The sequence below is a fragment of the Moschus berezovskii genome, chromosome 1, assembly GCF_049115385.1.
Source record: "Moschus berezovskii isolate FMDL1 chromosome 1, NW_MosBer_1.0, whole genome shotgun sequence".
Taxonomy (NCBI): Eukaryota; Metazoa; Chordata; class Mammalia; order Artiodactyla; family Moschidae; genus Moschus; species Moschus berezovskii.
Genome location: NC_142460.1, coordinates 85,899,838 through 85,915,261, shown reverse-complemented (window position 1 = coordinate 85,915,261; position 15,424 = coordinate 85,899,838). Strand labels below are relative to the sequence as shown.

General features: G+C 39.1%; 1 protein-coding gene and 1 pseudogene across 1 annotated transcript in view; one reads left to right on the top strand and one right to left on the bottom strand.

The window, feature by feature from the left end:
• The window catches only part of CFAP91 (cilia and flagella associated protein 91), a 123,781-nt gene that overhangs the window by 79,683 nt on the left and 28,674 nt on the right, over nucleotides 1-15,424 (bottom strand). Inside the window, exon 6 of the mRNA XM_055434433.2 lies at nucleotides 7,901-8,082. Within this exon, the coding sequence (XP_055290408.2) occupies nucleotides 7,901-8,082 (182 nt within the window). The remainder of the gene's footprint in view (nucleotides 1-7,900; nucleotides 8,083-15,424) is intronic.
• LOC129561861 (small ribosomal subunit protein uS8 pseudogene) lies at nucleotides 13,873-14,258 on the top strand (annotated as a pseudogene).

Here is a 15,424-nt window from a genome sequence, read left to right as displayed (position 1 = left end):
TAGGAGAAATGGAGTAGTCCTCACAATCAACAAAAGAGTCTGAAATGCAGCACTTGGGTCCAATCACAAAAATGACAGAATTATCTCAGTTTGTTTGCAAGGCAAACCATTCAACATCATAGTGATCCAAGTCTATGCCCCAATCACTAATGCCAAAGAGGCTGAGTTGAAAGGTTCTATGAATACTTATGGGCTTCCCAGGTGGCGCTAATGGTAAAGAACCCACCTCCCAATGCAGGAGATGCAAGAGACGTAGGTTCGATCCCTGGTTCTGGAGGATCCCCAGAGGAGGGAGTGGCAACCCACTCAAGTATTCTTGACTAGATAATCCCTTGGACAAGATAGCCTGGCAGGCTACAATCCATAGGGTCACAAAGAGTCAGGCATGACTGAAGTGACTTAGCATGCATGCATACATGGCAACGTACAAGACCTTCTAGAACTAACACCCAAGAAAAGATGTCCTTTTCATTACAGGTGACTGGAATGCAAAAGTAGGAAGTCAAGAACTACCTGGAGTAATGAGCAAATTTGGCCTTGAAGTAGAGAATGAAGCAGGGTTTTGCCAAGAGAATGTACTGGTCATAGTAAACACCCTCTTCCAATAACACAAGAGAAGACTCTACACATGGACATCACCAGATGGTCCATACCAAATCATATTATTATATTCTTTGCAGCCAAAGATGGAGAGGCTCTATACAGTCAGCAAACACAAGACTTGGAGTTGACTGTGGCTCAGATCATGAACTCCTTAATGCCAAATTCAGACTTAAATTGAAGAAAGTAGGGAAAAACCATCATATCATTCAGGTATGACCTAAATCAAATCCCTTATGACTATATGGTGAAAGCAACAAATAGATTCAAGGGATTAGATCTGATAGAAAGAGTGCCTGAAGAACTATGGATGGAGGTTTGGGACACTGTACAGGAGGCAGTGATCAAGACCATTCCCAAGAAAAAGAAATGCAAAAAGGCAAAATGGCTGTCTGAGGAGGCCTTACAAACAGCTGAGAAAAGAAGAGAAGAGAAAGGCAAAGGAGAAAAGGAAAGATACACCCATTTGAATACACAGTTCCAAAGAATAGCAAGGAGAGATAAGAAAGCCTTTCTCAGTGATCAGTGCAAAGAAATAAAGGAAAACAATAGAATGAGAAAGACTAGAGATCTCTTCAAGAAAATTTGACATACCAAGGGAACATTTCATGCAAAGATGGGCACAATAAAGGAAAGAAATGGGATGAACCTAACAGAAGCAGAAGATATTAAGAAAAGGTGGCAAGAATACACAGAAGACTATACAAAAAAGATCTTCATGACCAGATAATCACGATGTTGTGATCACTCACCTAAAGCCAGACATCCTAGAATACGAAGTCAAGTGGGCCTTAGGAAGCATCACGATGAACAAAGCTAGTGGAGGTGATGCGATTCCAATTGAGTTATTTCAAATTCTAAAAGATGATGCTATGAAAGTGCTGCATTCAATATGCCAGCAAATTTGGAAAACTCAGCAGTGGCCACAGAACTGGAAAAGGTCAGTTTTCATTCCAATCCCAAAGAAAGGCAATGCCAAAGAATGCTCAAACTACCACACAATCATACTCATCTCACACACTAGGAAAGTAATGCTCAAAATTCTCCAAGCCAGGCTTCAATAGTACATGAACCATGAAATTCCAAATGTTCAAGCAGGATTTAGAAAAGGCAGAGGAACCAGAGATCAAATTGCCAACATCCGTTGGATCATAGAAAAAGCAAGAGAGTTCCAGAAGAACATCTAATTCTGCTTTATTGACTATGCCAAAGCCTTTGACTGTGTGGATCACAATAAACTGTGGAAAATTCTGTAAAAGCTCATTCTGCTTATACAAAAACTCTGTTAGACTTGTGCCATCCCAATGTCCTTAAACCATGGCAACAGTCTGCTTCTAAATTGGAAAATTAAAAACAATAGCTGGAAATCAGAGTCAGGGCTATGGGAAATCCAAGATGGCTGCTTGGCTTTTCCCAGCTCCCTGACAAACCTCATTTTTTATTTGATGGGTTAAAGCCTCCCTGGCTACAGGGCCTCCATAATGAAAAATCACGGAATATTAAGTTTTATAAATTGTTAAATTAAGTTTCTAGTTTTGTTAATGTCTAGTGTTTACTAAAACTCACTGCTGAGACAGTTCCTTGTTATGTGATACTACTAAAAGATTTAATTAAGTTATTAAAAAAGACACTCTAGGTTAGTTTCTAAGGATTATCTCAGTAACCAATCTTCAGATAAAGGTAGGATGCTCCATAATGTACAACCAGGAGATTAACACCAGACTATAATCATTTAACGAATGAAGTCAGGTGACTTGGGATATACCAGGCTTTATCTAATGAAAGTCCTTGACTTATAATTCTTATTTGACTAATAACTGGTAGCTATGGCGATATTATTTTCTATGTCACTTGTTTTACTGAGTCTGTGATATAATGCTGAACTGACAGTTCCATATGAGATCAATAATTGTAATAATGTGACTCTGGGTATGGGAAAAAGCAACAAGAGGAAATATTTTCCTGGACCAGGAGGCTAGTAAGACAGTGGTCCAGAGACTTTTGCTACTTGCAAGGCCTGCTCCAATTTTAGCACACTGAGTGGCCCATCACTTCCCTAGACCTGGGAATGAGCCTTCCCAGCACCACGGGACACAATGGCCATGAAATGGTGTCACATGGTCAGATATGTGGCTATGAAGGGACCCTGCGGACTGGAAGTTGGTACTTGCCAGCTGCCTCTACAAAGATTACATCATGACCATTGCAAGCTGCTGACCTTCAATACCCGCTGAAAGAAGTTCAGGGTGAAAATCAGGAATGAGGCACTCTGTGCTCTGAAAAAAAAAAAAAAACTGGCAGAACAGGCCTTCAGATAGTTAGATCTTTTCAGAAAAAGGTTTTATGAGTTCCAATTCTTGCACCTTCTCATACCTAGAAAAACACTGACGTCATTAATGGTGAAATCTGCTTTGGCTATAAAAAAAAATTTTTTTTTACAATTAAAAGTCAAAATAGAGTAGCTATGGTTCAGACATCCTGGGAAATAACTATTTCCCAGATATCCTGAAAAATGATATTATGGGTGTGATTTCAGATTAGACGCTGTGACCTAATGTAGAACTTAATGCTCCTGTGTGGATCACAATAAACTGTGGAGCATTCTGAAAGAGATGGGAATACCAGACCACCTGACCTGCCTCTTGAGAAACCTGTATGCAGGTCAGGAAGCAACAGTTAGAACTGGACATGGAACAACAGACTGGTTCCAAATAGGAAAGGGTGTACGTCAAGGTTGTATATTGTCACCTTGCTTATTTAACTTATATGCAGAGTACATCATGAGGAATGCTGGGCTGGAAGAAGCACAAGCTGGAATCAAGATTGCTGGGAGAAATATCAATAACCTCAGATATGCAGATGACACTACCCTTATGGCAGAAAGTGAAGAGGAACTCAAAAGCCTCTTGATGAAAGTGAAAGAGGAGAGTGAAAAGGTTGGCTTGAAGCTCAACATTCAGAAAACAAAGATCATGGCATCTGGTCCCATCACTTCACGGGAAATAGATGGAAAAACAGTGGAAACAGTGTCAGACTTTATTTTTTTGGGCTCCAAAATCATTGCAGATGCTGATTGCAGCCATGAAATTAAAAGACACTTGCTCCTTGGAAGGAAAGTTATGACCAACCTTGATAGTATATTAAAAAGCAGAGACATTACTTTGCCAACCAAGGTCCGTCTAGTCAAGGCTATGGTTTTTCCCGTGGTCATGTATGGATGTGAGAGTTGGACTGTGAAGAAAGCTGATCGCCGAAGAATCGATGCTTTTGAACTGTGGTGTTGGAGAAGACTCTTGAGAGTCCCTTGGACTGCAAGGAGATCCAACCAGTCCATTCTAGAGGAGATCAATCCTGGGTGTTCATTGGAAGGACTGATGCTAAAGCTGAAACTGCAATACTTTGGCCACCTCATGCGACGAGTTGACTCACTGGAAAAGACTCTGATGCTGGGAAAGGTTGGGGGCGGGAGGAGAAGGGGACGATGGAGAATGAGATGGCTGGATGGCATCACCGACTCTGTGGACATGAGTTTGAGTGTACTCCGGGATTTGGTGATGGATAGGGAGGCCTGGCGTGCTGTGATTCATGGGGTCACGGAGAGTCGGACACGACTGAGCGACTGAACTGAACTGAACTGAATGCATTTTTGCTTCTGTACTTTGCTTGCTGCTCGTACAACCAAAGTTACTCCATTTTAAGATAAGGTTGTTTTTAAGTAAAGATTCCTAAAATTGTTTTTGAAAAAATAAAAATATATATAAAAAAATAAAATAAAATAAAAAATAAATAAACTGTGGAAAATTCTGAAAGCGATGGGAATACCAGAACATCTGACCTGTCTCCTGAGAAATTTGTGTGCAGGTCAAGAAGCAACAGTTAGAATTGGACATGGAACAACAGACTGGTTCCAAATAGGAAAAGGAGTACGTCAAGGCTATATATTGTCACCCTGCTTATTTAACTTATATGCAGAGTACATCATGAGAAATGCTGGGCTGGATGATACACAGGCTGGAATCAAGACTGCTGGGAGAAATATTAATAACCTCAGATATGCAGATGACACCACCCTTATGGCAGAAAGTGAAGAGGAACTAAAGAGCCTCTTGATGAAAGGGAAAGAGGAGAATGAAAAAAGCTGGCTTAAAACTCAATATTCAGAAAGCTAAGATCATGGCATCTGGTCCCATCACTTCATGGGAAACAGATGGGAAACAGTGTCAGACTTTATTTTTGAGAGCTCCAAAATCACTGCAGATGGTGACTGCAGCCATGAAATTAAAAGACACTTACTCCTTGGAAGGAAAGTTATGACCAACCTAGATAGCATATTAAAAAGCAGAGACATTACTTTGCCAACCAAGGTCCGTCTAGTCAAGGCTATGGTTTTTCCAGTGGTCATGTATGGATGTGACAGTTGGACTGTGAAGAAAGCTGAGTGCCAAAGAATTGATGCTTTTGAACTGTGATGTTGGAGAAGACTCTTGAGAGTCCCTTGGACTGCAAGGAGATCAACCAGTCCTTCCTAAAGGAAATCAGTCCTGAATATTCATTGGAAGGACTGATGCTGAAGCTGAAACTCCATTATCTTGGCCACCTGATGCGATGAACTGACTCATTTGAAAAGACCCTGATGCTGGGAAAGATCGAAGGCAGGAGGAGAAGGGGATGATAGAGAATGAGATGGCTGGATGGCATCACCAACTCAACAGACATGAGTTTGAGTAAACTCCAGGAGTTGCTGATGGAAAGGGAGGCCTGGAGTGCTGCAGTCCATGGGGTCACAAAGAGTTGGACATGACTGAGTGACGGAACTTGGAAGTATGTTCAAGGATGTCCTTTTATTCTTCCCTTATTCAAATTAGTAGCTAACATTTATAGAATGCTTATTTACATACTAGGCATTGGCCTAAGCACACTACATAAATGAATTTAATTAGTGTTTACAATATCCTATGAGATAAACCTATGAAATGTTCTGTCCTATGAAAGTGTCTTTATTTCACCTTCTCTCCTGAGTAAGAGTTTGGCTGGTGTAAGAATTCTAGATTTGGGTTATTTTCCTACAGCACTTTAAAGACACTACAGAATGCCCACCTGGAGGTACTCCATCTCTTAGGAAGCCTGGAATTCCTTGCGTAAATGGCCCGAAGCCCACTTCCAAAATCTACATGGGCCACTTCGCAGGATTCAGACTCCTGAGGGCAGACTACGTGCTGCTGTTTGTTTACCCTTAACCCCAAGGGGTTGCCACATAGCAGCTGCTTGCAAGGATGTCTAAATAGAAAATGGAAAAGCAGGACAGGAGAGGCAATCACAGGCATGCACAATAAGCCCTCTTGATGAAGAACAGAGCCAGAGAAAAGGGCCAGCCACCAGGCAGCTCTCCCACTGCTGCCAGATGCCAGCATGCAATCCCAAGGAGTCTAAGAATTCAAAATGTCCTTTCAGCTTTTTATAAAGATTTGTGAAAAATATAGAATGTGTTTTATCTAACAGACAGTAGCTTGATTTATAATGTTTAAACGTCTACACACATATATGTAGGCCTCCATTTAAACCTTTACACAAGGCCTCACCAACGAGAAGGTAGGCCTGATTCATGGAGCTTTTTATTGACACTTCAACCGCAGAGCTGCCAGGCACAGGGCTCCAGTTAGGTCTTTACCAAGTGAAGCATTTCTGAGCCCCTACCTAAACCTCTTGTTTTCGAGGGCGTGGCCCCAGTCCTTGGGCAGCTCAAAGCTAAGCCCTTCTCAAACCAAGAGGTAAAGCTCAAGGCCACAGATAGGAGTACCTGGCTTAGACTGGCAGGCCCTGGGCTTCAGTCCTACCTGTGGGCAGGAGAGAAGTTTCTCCCTCCTTTAGTTTAACTCAGGTCTGGCTCCTCACCATTCAGAGTCCCTGCTCATCATCACAGATCCCCAGATATTTCTTTTAGGAAGAAAGTCTCTACTGCTAAACAATTGATTTTCTTCCTTGATTTTAAATATGGTTATTAATTTTCATAATTATGTTTTTTGTGTGTTCAAAGCAGAGGGAAAGATTTCAGCATACTTTGAATCTGTCATCTAGACTGAAGGTAGAGTCTCTGCTTTAAACTGTGGGTGTCAAGAATGCTTAATCTGGATCCAAGAAGTGAGCGAAGAGACAAGAATCAAAACTAGAACTCAGACGTGAACATCCTTGTTGCTACTAACACAGATTTGATCACAGCAATTCATTACACTGGGGAAACAAAAGTAACCTCATTTTAATAAAATGATTTTAATAAAAATCATTACAACATACTAAGTATTTCCATGAGCTTCAAGGAGTCAGTCTCTCTGGTTCTCAGCTTCCTCAGTTCAGTTCAGTTCAGTTCAGTAGCTCAGTCATGTCCGACTCTTTGCGACCCCATGAATCACAGCATGCCAGGCCTCCCTGTCCATCACCAACTCCCGGAGTTCACTCAAACTCATGTCCGTCGAGTCAGTGATGCCATCCAGCCACCTCATTCTCTGTCGTCCCCGTCTCCTCCCACCCCCAATCCCTCCTAGCATCAGACTCTTTTCCTAGGCACAATCAAATGAGTTTAATAAGCTAATTTCTAACAATTTCTAAAGGCCCCTTCTCTTATTAATTTTTATAGTTTCACATTGTAAGGGCCTAGACCAGAATGAATTTCTAAACTCTTAGAGTGAATTTCTGAGCATTTCAGATATACTATCAAAAGAAATCATCCAAATCATCAAATACAGTGTATAAGAGAGCCTTGATAAACCCCAAGATATTTTAGCAAAGTAAGATGATATTATTACTTGTTGGAAGATGCAAAATGCATATTATTGCTTTATTTACAATATGCATGATGCATATTATAAGGTAATATTATTACTTGTTGGAATATGCATATGTCATGCATATTACATGTTGGAATACGCATTCAGTATTATACTCTCAAAAAAAAATTATGTTTAAAGAAAGTATAAATTTCTCAGTGAAAAGGAGCTGATTCACTGGGAGAAACTGTGAGAAGAGAGAGGTGAGTCCTCAGCAAAGTAACCACAAAATTAAGTCTAAATGTAACTTCAGCTTCAGGGAAAAAGGAAAATAAGTGTCCTTACAGTGATAAGGGTGTATTTCTTGTTGAACAAATCTATCAGAAGGAGTCTATGAAGTAGTTCTACTGAGCAAGACACTTTAAATAGCAATACTTTAAACCACAGTTGCCTCTGTGTGTGTCATTTCCAAGAACTCAACAGCATGCATGTTCATCAGGACTGTCATCTGCAGACATTCCAAAGAATTTCCAACTCACCCCAAGTGAGAGTAGCCAGGGTCAGGAGCTCAGGGATGGAATCCTGACATACTACATATTCTGGAGAATATGGGTCTGTTTGAACTTCAGCATCCCGATAATCAGTCTGAGTGCCCACCGTGTACTTCGAAGGAACGGGCAGGTACTTAGTAGGAGGAAGAGGAAAAGTATATGGATCTGCCCTAAAAGGGAAAATTATTTTAAAAATTGAAACCTGATATAATCACTTTATACCTATCAGTAGGTTTTGCAACATATATGATTAAGAGTTAAATAGTCTTTCTATGTAAAATGCCCTTGTGAATCAATAAGACAGTTAAATAGCCACAGAAAAATGGGTAAAGGACAGTCAGAAAACAAAAAGTAAAACTTCTAAAAATCATATGAAAAAATAATGAACATAACATAATCAAAGAAAATTAAAACAGCAAGATGCTATTTAATTATATCACATAAGCAATGATTTAAAAGATTGAAAGTACTTAGCATCAATGAACTTGTGAAGAAACAGGCATTCTCATAAACTGCTGATGAAAATACAAACAGGTAGACCTAACAAGTGACTAAATATATATCAAACCCTTAAAACACCCTTTGGCCCGAGCAATTGTGCTCCTAGGAATTTATTGTGGGGAATAAGTCAATGAGTGTGCAAAGATACATGCAAACATGTTTATAAAGTCTCATTTATAACAGTAAAAAACTTCTTAATGGCTAATTTTATTTTTAAAAGTGGTTATATCTGGGGTCATTAGGCATCAACCTTGGATCCATTATTTTCACCTTTTTTTCATTCTATTTTTAAGCACAGAAAAACTTCAAATTCACTTAAACATTATCCTAAGCCTACCCTTATCCATAATTTAACAAAAAGTATAGTAGCACATATGATTTAATGTTTTAGGGCAGTGTTTTCTTTTACTTTTGAGTTTGCATCCCTCAATCGCTTTTTCTTCCTTTTCCACCCATAGCAGTACCTTTTCTATATACCTGGTATCTAGGATCTTCCCAACCCCAGGATTGAACCTGCATCTCTTAAGTCTCCTGCAATTGCAAGTGGGTTCTTTACCACTAGCGCCACCTGGGAAGCCCATCTAGGATATATATCCCAGATGTATCCTTGAATTACATCCTCATTTTTTGCACACTTATTTTCTACAACTGACACAAATGCAGTTTATTTTACTGTTTGTTTAACATGAAACCATACTATAAGTACAATTTTGCGTCTTTCTTTTTTGACTAAGCAACACTTCATGGAAATCTTTCCCAATCTATTCATGTGACTCGAAAAAAATCACAAACTTAAATAATGACCATCAGTAGAAAAACTGTTTAAAAAATGGTACAGCCATAATTTTTATCCAGCTATTAAAAGTAACAATGTAATCTATATGCATGAAGAAAAATGTCTATGATCTAATGTAAAGTAGAAAAAAGAACACTATAAAGCAGTATGTACAATAGGAGTACATTTTTATGTTTTTATAGACTGTGCTACTGGGCACACAAAAAATCCTAAATGGATATACAATAGTAAAAGCAATTATTTCTGGATAGTATGATTATAGAGATAATTTTTTCATGTTTATAGTCTTCTGAATTTTCTAACTTTTTTTTAACCTGTACATATACTACTTATAAAATAAGAAATATATATATACCACTTCCATTTAAAATAAATCTTTTTTCTAGTTGGTAGAAGAATTGATTAAATTACATAAATAAATATAATGGAAAAAAGAGATTTCCATTAAGAAAAATAGTCAAAGGCAATGGGAGGTAAGCACAGCATGTACATCTTAGCTCAAAAAAAAAAAATGCATTTCAAGTCAATCAGAAAGAAGTGTCTATTTGGCAGTTCAACCTGTGATGAAACAGTACTTTAAACAGATTTTAATGTTGAAATCTAACAGGTACTGAAATCATTTTTTTCAGCAGTAGCTATTAATTTCTTATATAAGTAGACAATATAAGTATATACAGTTTTTTATGTTTTCAGCAGAAAGTATTCTACTATAAAAATTCTACTTGAGGAAATAACTTTAAATTACCTTTATATCATCCCAGGTCATGTGAATATTATTATAAAACCATCAGTTTGGATCAAGAGAATAAATTATTGCTTTCCAAATTAGTTTCACATTTGACCCATCTGATTAAACGTGCTAAGATTATGGCAAAGCCTGAGGAATCCTTCTGCCAAAGCTTTCTGCTGACTTGGGACCATTCTCTGCGGGTCTGAGGAGAGGATGCAAAGGAGGGATGCTACTTGGACAAAAGTCCTGTGTAACTTAATGGCACGGTTCCTTTCCTAATTAACTTGTTATTTTTCTCCAACCTATTCTTCTCTCCTTTGCAGTTGGTTTCAGGGGAGAGTAAAATGTGAATAAGAGCAAGCAAAAAATCTTCTTTCGCAGCTCTGCCAACCTCAATCAGGACCCTAGACCAGAAAGACCCCACATCTGCTCCCTGCTTGGCTTGAGCTCTGCCTGGTCTTGGATCGCATCCTCAGCCTCATTTAGCCTGTTTAAAGATGGTATCCCCTCAGCAGCTGCTACTGCTCCATACCCTCCATCTAGACCCTCCCTCCTCTAATAACAGCCACCACTGAAGCAGGCACTGTCTGCCACACCCACAGTCTTTAAAATTTTCCCCTTCTAGTCCCAACAAAACTAGATGCACGGCTTCCTTGGTGGCCCAGTGGTAAAGAATCTGCCTGCCAATGCAGGAGGCACAGGTTCGATCCCTGGCCCAGGAAGACCCCACAAGCCATGGAGCATCTAAGCCCTGCACCACAACTACTAAGCCTTGCTCGAGAGCTCAGGGACTATAACTGCTGAACCCACACGCTGCAGCTGAAACCCGTGTGCCCTAGAGCCCGTGCAATGAGAGAAGCCACCGCAGTGAGAAGCCCTTGCAATGCAACAAAGAACAGCCCCCACTCTCTGCAACTAGAGAAAAGCAAGCAACAAAGACCCACTCAGCTAAAAATGAATAATAAATACATCAAAAAAACCCACACACAGAAAGGACCTTCACAAAGCTAGCAAATCTTATTCTGTTATTACAAACTCTATTGAACATATGTGTTTTTAAAGACAATTTTTAGAGCAAGCTTGGGTCACAGCAAAATTGAGAAAGAAACAAAACTTCCCATATACCCCTTCCCCATCATGTATATAGCCCAACCGACTATCAACGTCACTCACCAGGTGGTACCTTTGTTAAAACTGATGTACCTACACTGGCACTTCACAGTCACCCAAAATACACAGTTTACATTAAGGTTCACTTTTTTATTTTTTAAATATATATACTTTATTGAAGTACGGCTGACTTACAATGTTTCAGGTGCACAGCAATGTGATTCAGTTATATATATATATATTTATTTATTTATATACACACACACACATACATTGTCTTTCAGATTATTTTCCATTATAGTTTATTACAAGATATTGACTATAGTTCCCTGTTAAGGTTCACTCCTGGTGTCGTACATTATATGGGTATAGACAAATCCTTACATGTCATTGTAGACATGTATAGTAATCTGTATCCACCACATAGTAACATACAGAGTATTTGCCCTCCCTTTAAATCCTCTGTGCTCCTATTCATCCTTCCCCCATTCTCCCCAGCCCTCTGGCAACCAATAATCTTTTTATCATCTCCATCGTTTCCAGAATGTCATACAGTTGGAATCATACGTATGCAGCCCTTTCAGATTAGCTTCTTTCTCTTAACAATATGCATTTAAGGTTCCTCCATGTCTTTTCATGACTTGAGAGCTCATTTCTCTTTAGTGCTGAATATTTTGTTGCCTCAGTGTACCATGGTTTACTTATCCATTCACCTGCTAAAGCAACATTTTGGTTGCTTCCACGTTTCAGCAACTATGAATAAAGCTGCTATAAACATTTGTGTGCAGGCTTTTGTGCAGACATGAGTTTTCAACCCCTTCAGGTAAACACCAAGGAGCAGGACTGCCAAATCATATGTTAAGAGTATGTGTATAGTCTTTTTTTTAAAGAGTCTTAGACAAATTTTCTTTTGGTGTGTCAGTACATTAACATTCATGATTCAGGTTAGAATCACTAACATTTCTACAGATGAGTAATAATAGTATTAGTATTTTTCACTCATTCAATAAATGTGTCTTGAGCGCATAGGGATTAAAGTTCAATCCACATAGTCATTTACAGACGCCTCATTTCCATGAAGTGCACGTTCAGAACAGAATATCATATTGTATAGAGTATGCATAGTCTTGTAAGAAACTGACAACCTGTCTTCTGAAGTGACTATAGCATTTTGCATTTCCATCAAAAATGAAAATTCCTGTTGCTCAATATTTGGTGGTGGTAGTGTTCCAGATTCTGGCCATTCTAACAGTTGTATATTGTTTTAATTTTCATTTCCACTTATTTGGCATTTGTATATCTTCTTTGGTGAGGTGTCTGTTAAGGTCTTTGACCTTTTTTTAATGAAGTCCAGATTACCCATTATTTCTTTAATGGATCGTGATTTTGATGTTGTATCTAGAAAATCATCACCATACCCAAGACCATCTAGGTTTTTCCGAGGTAATCTAAGAGTTTTATATTTTTGTATTCTACACTGAAGTCTGTGATCCATTTTAAGTTAATTTTGTGAAGGGTCTAAGAGGTGTGTCTAAATTCATTTTTTTTTGCATGTAGATGTCCAGTTGTTCCAAGATCATTTGTTAACAAGACTGTCTTTGCGCCATTGTATTGCCTTTGCTCTTTTTGCCAAAGATTGCTATTCATTCACTAAGTCGTATCCAACTGTTTGCGACCCCATGGACTGCAGCACACCAGGCTTTCTTGTCCTTCACTAGCTCCTGGACTTTGCTCAAATTCATGTCCATTGAGTCAGTGATGCTTTTCTAACCATCTCATCTTCTGTCAAAGTTTAGCTGATTATAAGTATGTGGGTCTATTTCTGGGCTCACTATTCTATTTCTTCTATTCTTTCCATAACATCACAGTCTGTAAAAGAATTTATTCATTTATTTTCGGCTGTGCAGGATCTTTGCACAGGTGGGCTTTTCTCTAGCTGTGGCAAGCAGGGGCTACTCTCTGACTGTTGTGCACAGACTTCTCTTGCAGTGGCTTCTCCTGTTGAGGAGCATGGGCTCTAGGGTCCAAGGGCTTCAGTAGCTGTGGCTCCCAGGTTCGAGATCACAGACTCAATAGTTGTGGTACACGAGTTTAGTTGCTCCACAGCATGTGAGACAGTCTCAGAACCAGGGATCAAACCCATGTCTCCGGCACTGGCAGGTGGATGCTTTACCACTGGGCTCCCAGAGAAGGCCAACACCACACTTTCTTGATTATAATAGCTTGAAGTCAGGTTGTGTCAGTCCTCCAACTCTGTCCTTCTCTAATACTGTGATCTTATTCTCAGGTTTTTTGCTTCTTCATGTAAGCTTTAGAATCACTTCGTCAAAAAATAACTTGCAGGAATTTTGGTTGAGATTACATGGACTCTATACTTCAAACTGGGAAGACTTGACACACTGACACCATTGAATCTTCCTATCGACAACCATGGAATATTTCTCCACTTATTTAGTTCTTCTTTGATTTCTTCCACTGAAGTGTTATAGTTTTCCTTAAATAGAAAACTATTTGTTCTTGTTTCATTCTTGCCAAAACTATTTGTATTTTATTAAATTTATACTTAAGTATTTCATTTGTTGATGCTAATGAAAATGGCATTGTGTTTTATATTTCAAATTCCACTTGTTCTATATAGGTATATAGGAAAGCAGCTGACTTCTGTATAACTAACCTTGTATCCTACAACCTTGCTACAATCACTTATTCACTTATTAACCCCACTTATTTTTTTTAATTCACTCTGATTTTCTACAAAGATGAACATGCCACCTGCTAAAAGTTTTATTGCTGCTCTTTCCGCCAGCTTTCCATGCCGCCAGAATGGTGCACATGAATGTCCTGGCTGATGCTCTCAAGAGTATCAACAATGCCGAAGAGAGAGGCAAATGCCAGGTTCTTATCAGGCCGTGCTCCAAAGTCATCGCCAGGTTTCTGTGATGATGAAGCATGGTTGCACTGGTGAGTTTGAAATCATTGATGATCACAGGGCTGGGGAAACTGTTGTGATCCTCACAGGCAGGCTAAGTAAGTGTGGAGTGATCAGCCCCAGATTTGATGTGCAACTCAAAAATCTAGAAAAATGGCAGAATAACCTGCTCCCATCCCATCAGTTTGGTTTCATTGTGCTGACAACCTCAACTGGCATCATGGACCATGAAGAAGCAAGACGAAAACACAGAGGGAAAATCCTTGGATTCTTTTTCTAGGGATCTAATACATACAAGTAAAATGCCTCAGAGAGGGGGGAAAGTTTTATTGCTTCCTTTCCAATCTGTGTACCTTTTACTTTTCTTGTCTACATTTCCAGTATGATGCTGAAAGGGAGTGGTGAGAAGGGACATCCTTGCCTTTTTCCTGATCATCAGTTCAGTTCATAGTGGAAGCTTATATGATTGATTTAGATCTGTCTTCTTTTCTAATACATCCATTCAATGCTATAAATTTCCCACTAAGCACTGCTTTTCATTCCACAAGTTTTCATAATTTACATTGTTGTTTTCATTAAGTTTAAAATATTTTAAAACTTCTCTTGAAACATCTGCTTTAACCCATGCTATTTAGAAATGTATTGTTTAATATCCATATATTTGGGGGTTTTCAGTTATCTCTCTGTTCTTAATTTCTAGTTTAATACCACTATGATCTGAGAGAAGACATTGTATAACTTCTGTGCTTTTGACATTTATTAAAGTATGTTTAATGCTACAGAATGTGGTTTATCTTGGTGAATGTTCTGTGTGAGCTTCAAAAGAATGTATACTCTATTGTTGTTGAATAAGCAGCCTATAGATACCAATTATATCCAGCTGATAAATGGTATGCTAGGGCTTTACTGACTTCCTGCCTGTTAGACGTATCCACTCTCTACGTGAGGGGACTGAAACCCCCACTGTGATAGTGAATTCATTTACTTCTTGTAATTATATTAGTTTTTGTCACACGCAGTCTGACACTCTTTCATTAGATATATATTTATTATGTCTTCTTGGAGAACTGACCTCTTTTTCATTATGTAATGCTTCTCTTTATCCCTGATAATCTTCTGCAAAGTCTGCTCTGTCTGAAATTATTACTGCTTTCTTTTAGTGTTAGCATGCTATATTTTCCTCTATCCATTTATTTTCTTTTTTTTTTTTTAACATTTTTACTGACGTATCAGTTCAGTTCAGTCGCTCAGTTGTGTCCGACTCTCCGCGACCCTGTGAATCACAGCACGCCAGGCCTCCCTGTCCATCACCAACTCCCGGAGTTCACTCAAACTCATGTCCACAGAGTCGGTGATGCCATCCAGCCATCTCATTCTCGGTCGTCCCCTTCTCCTCCCGCCCCCAACCTTTCCCAGAATCAGAGTCTTTTCCAGTGAGTCAACTCG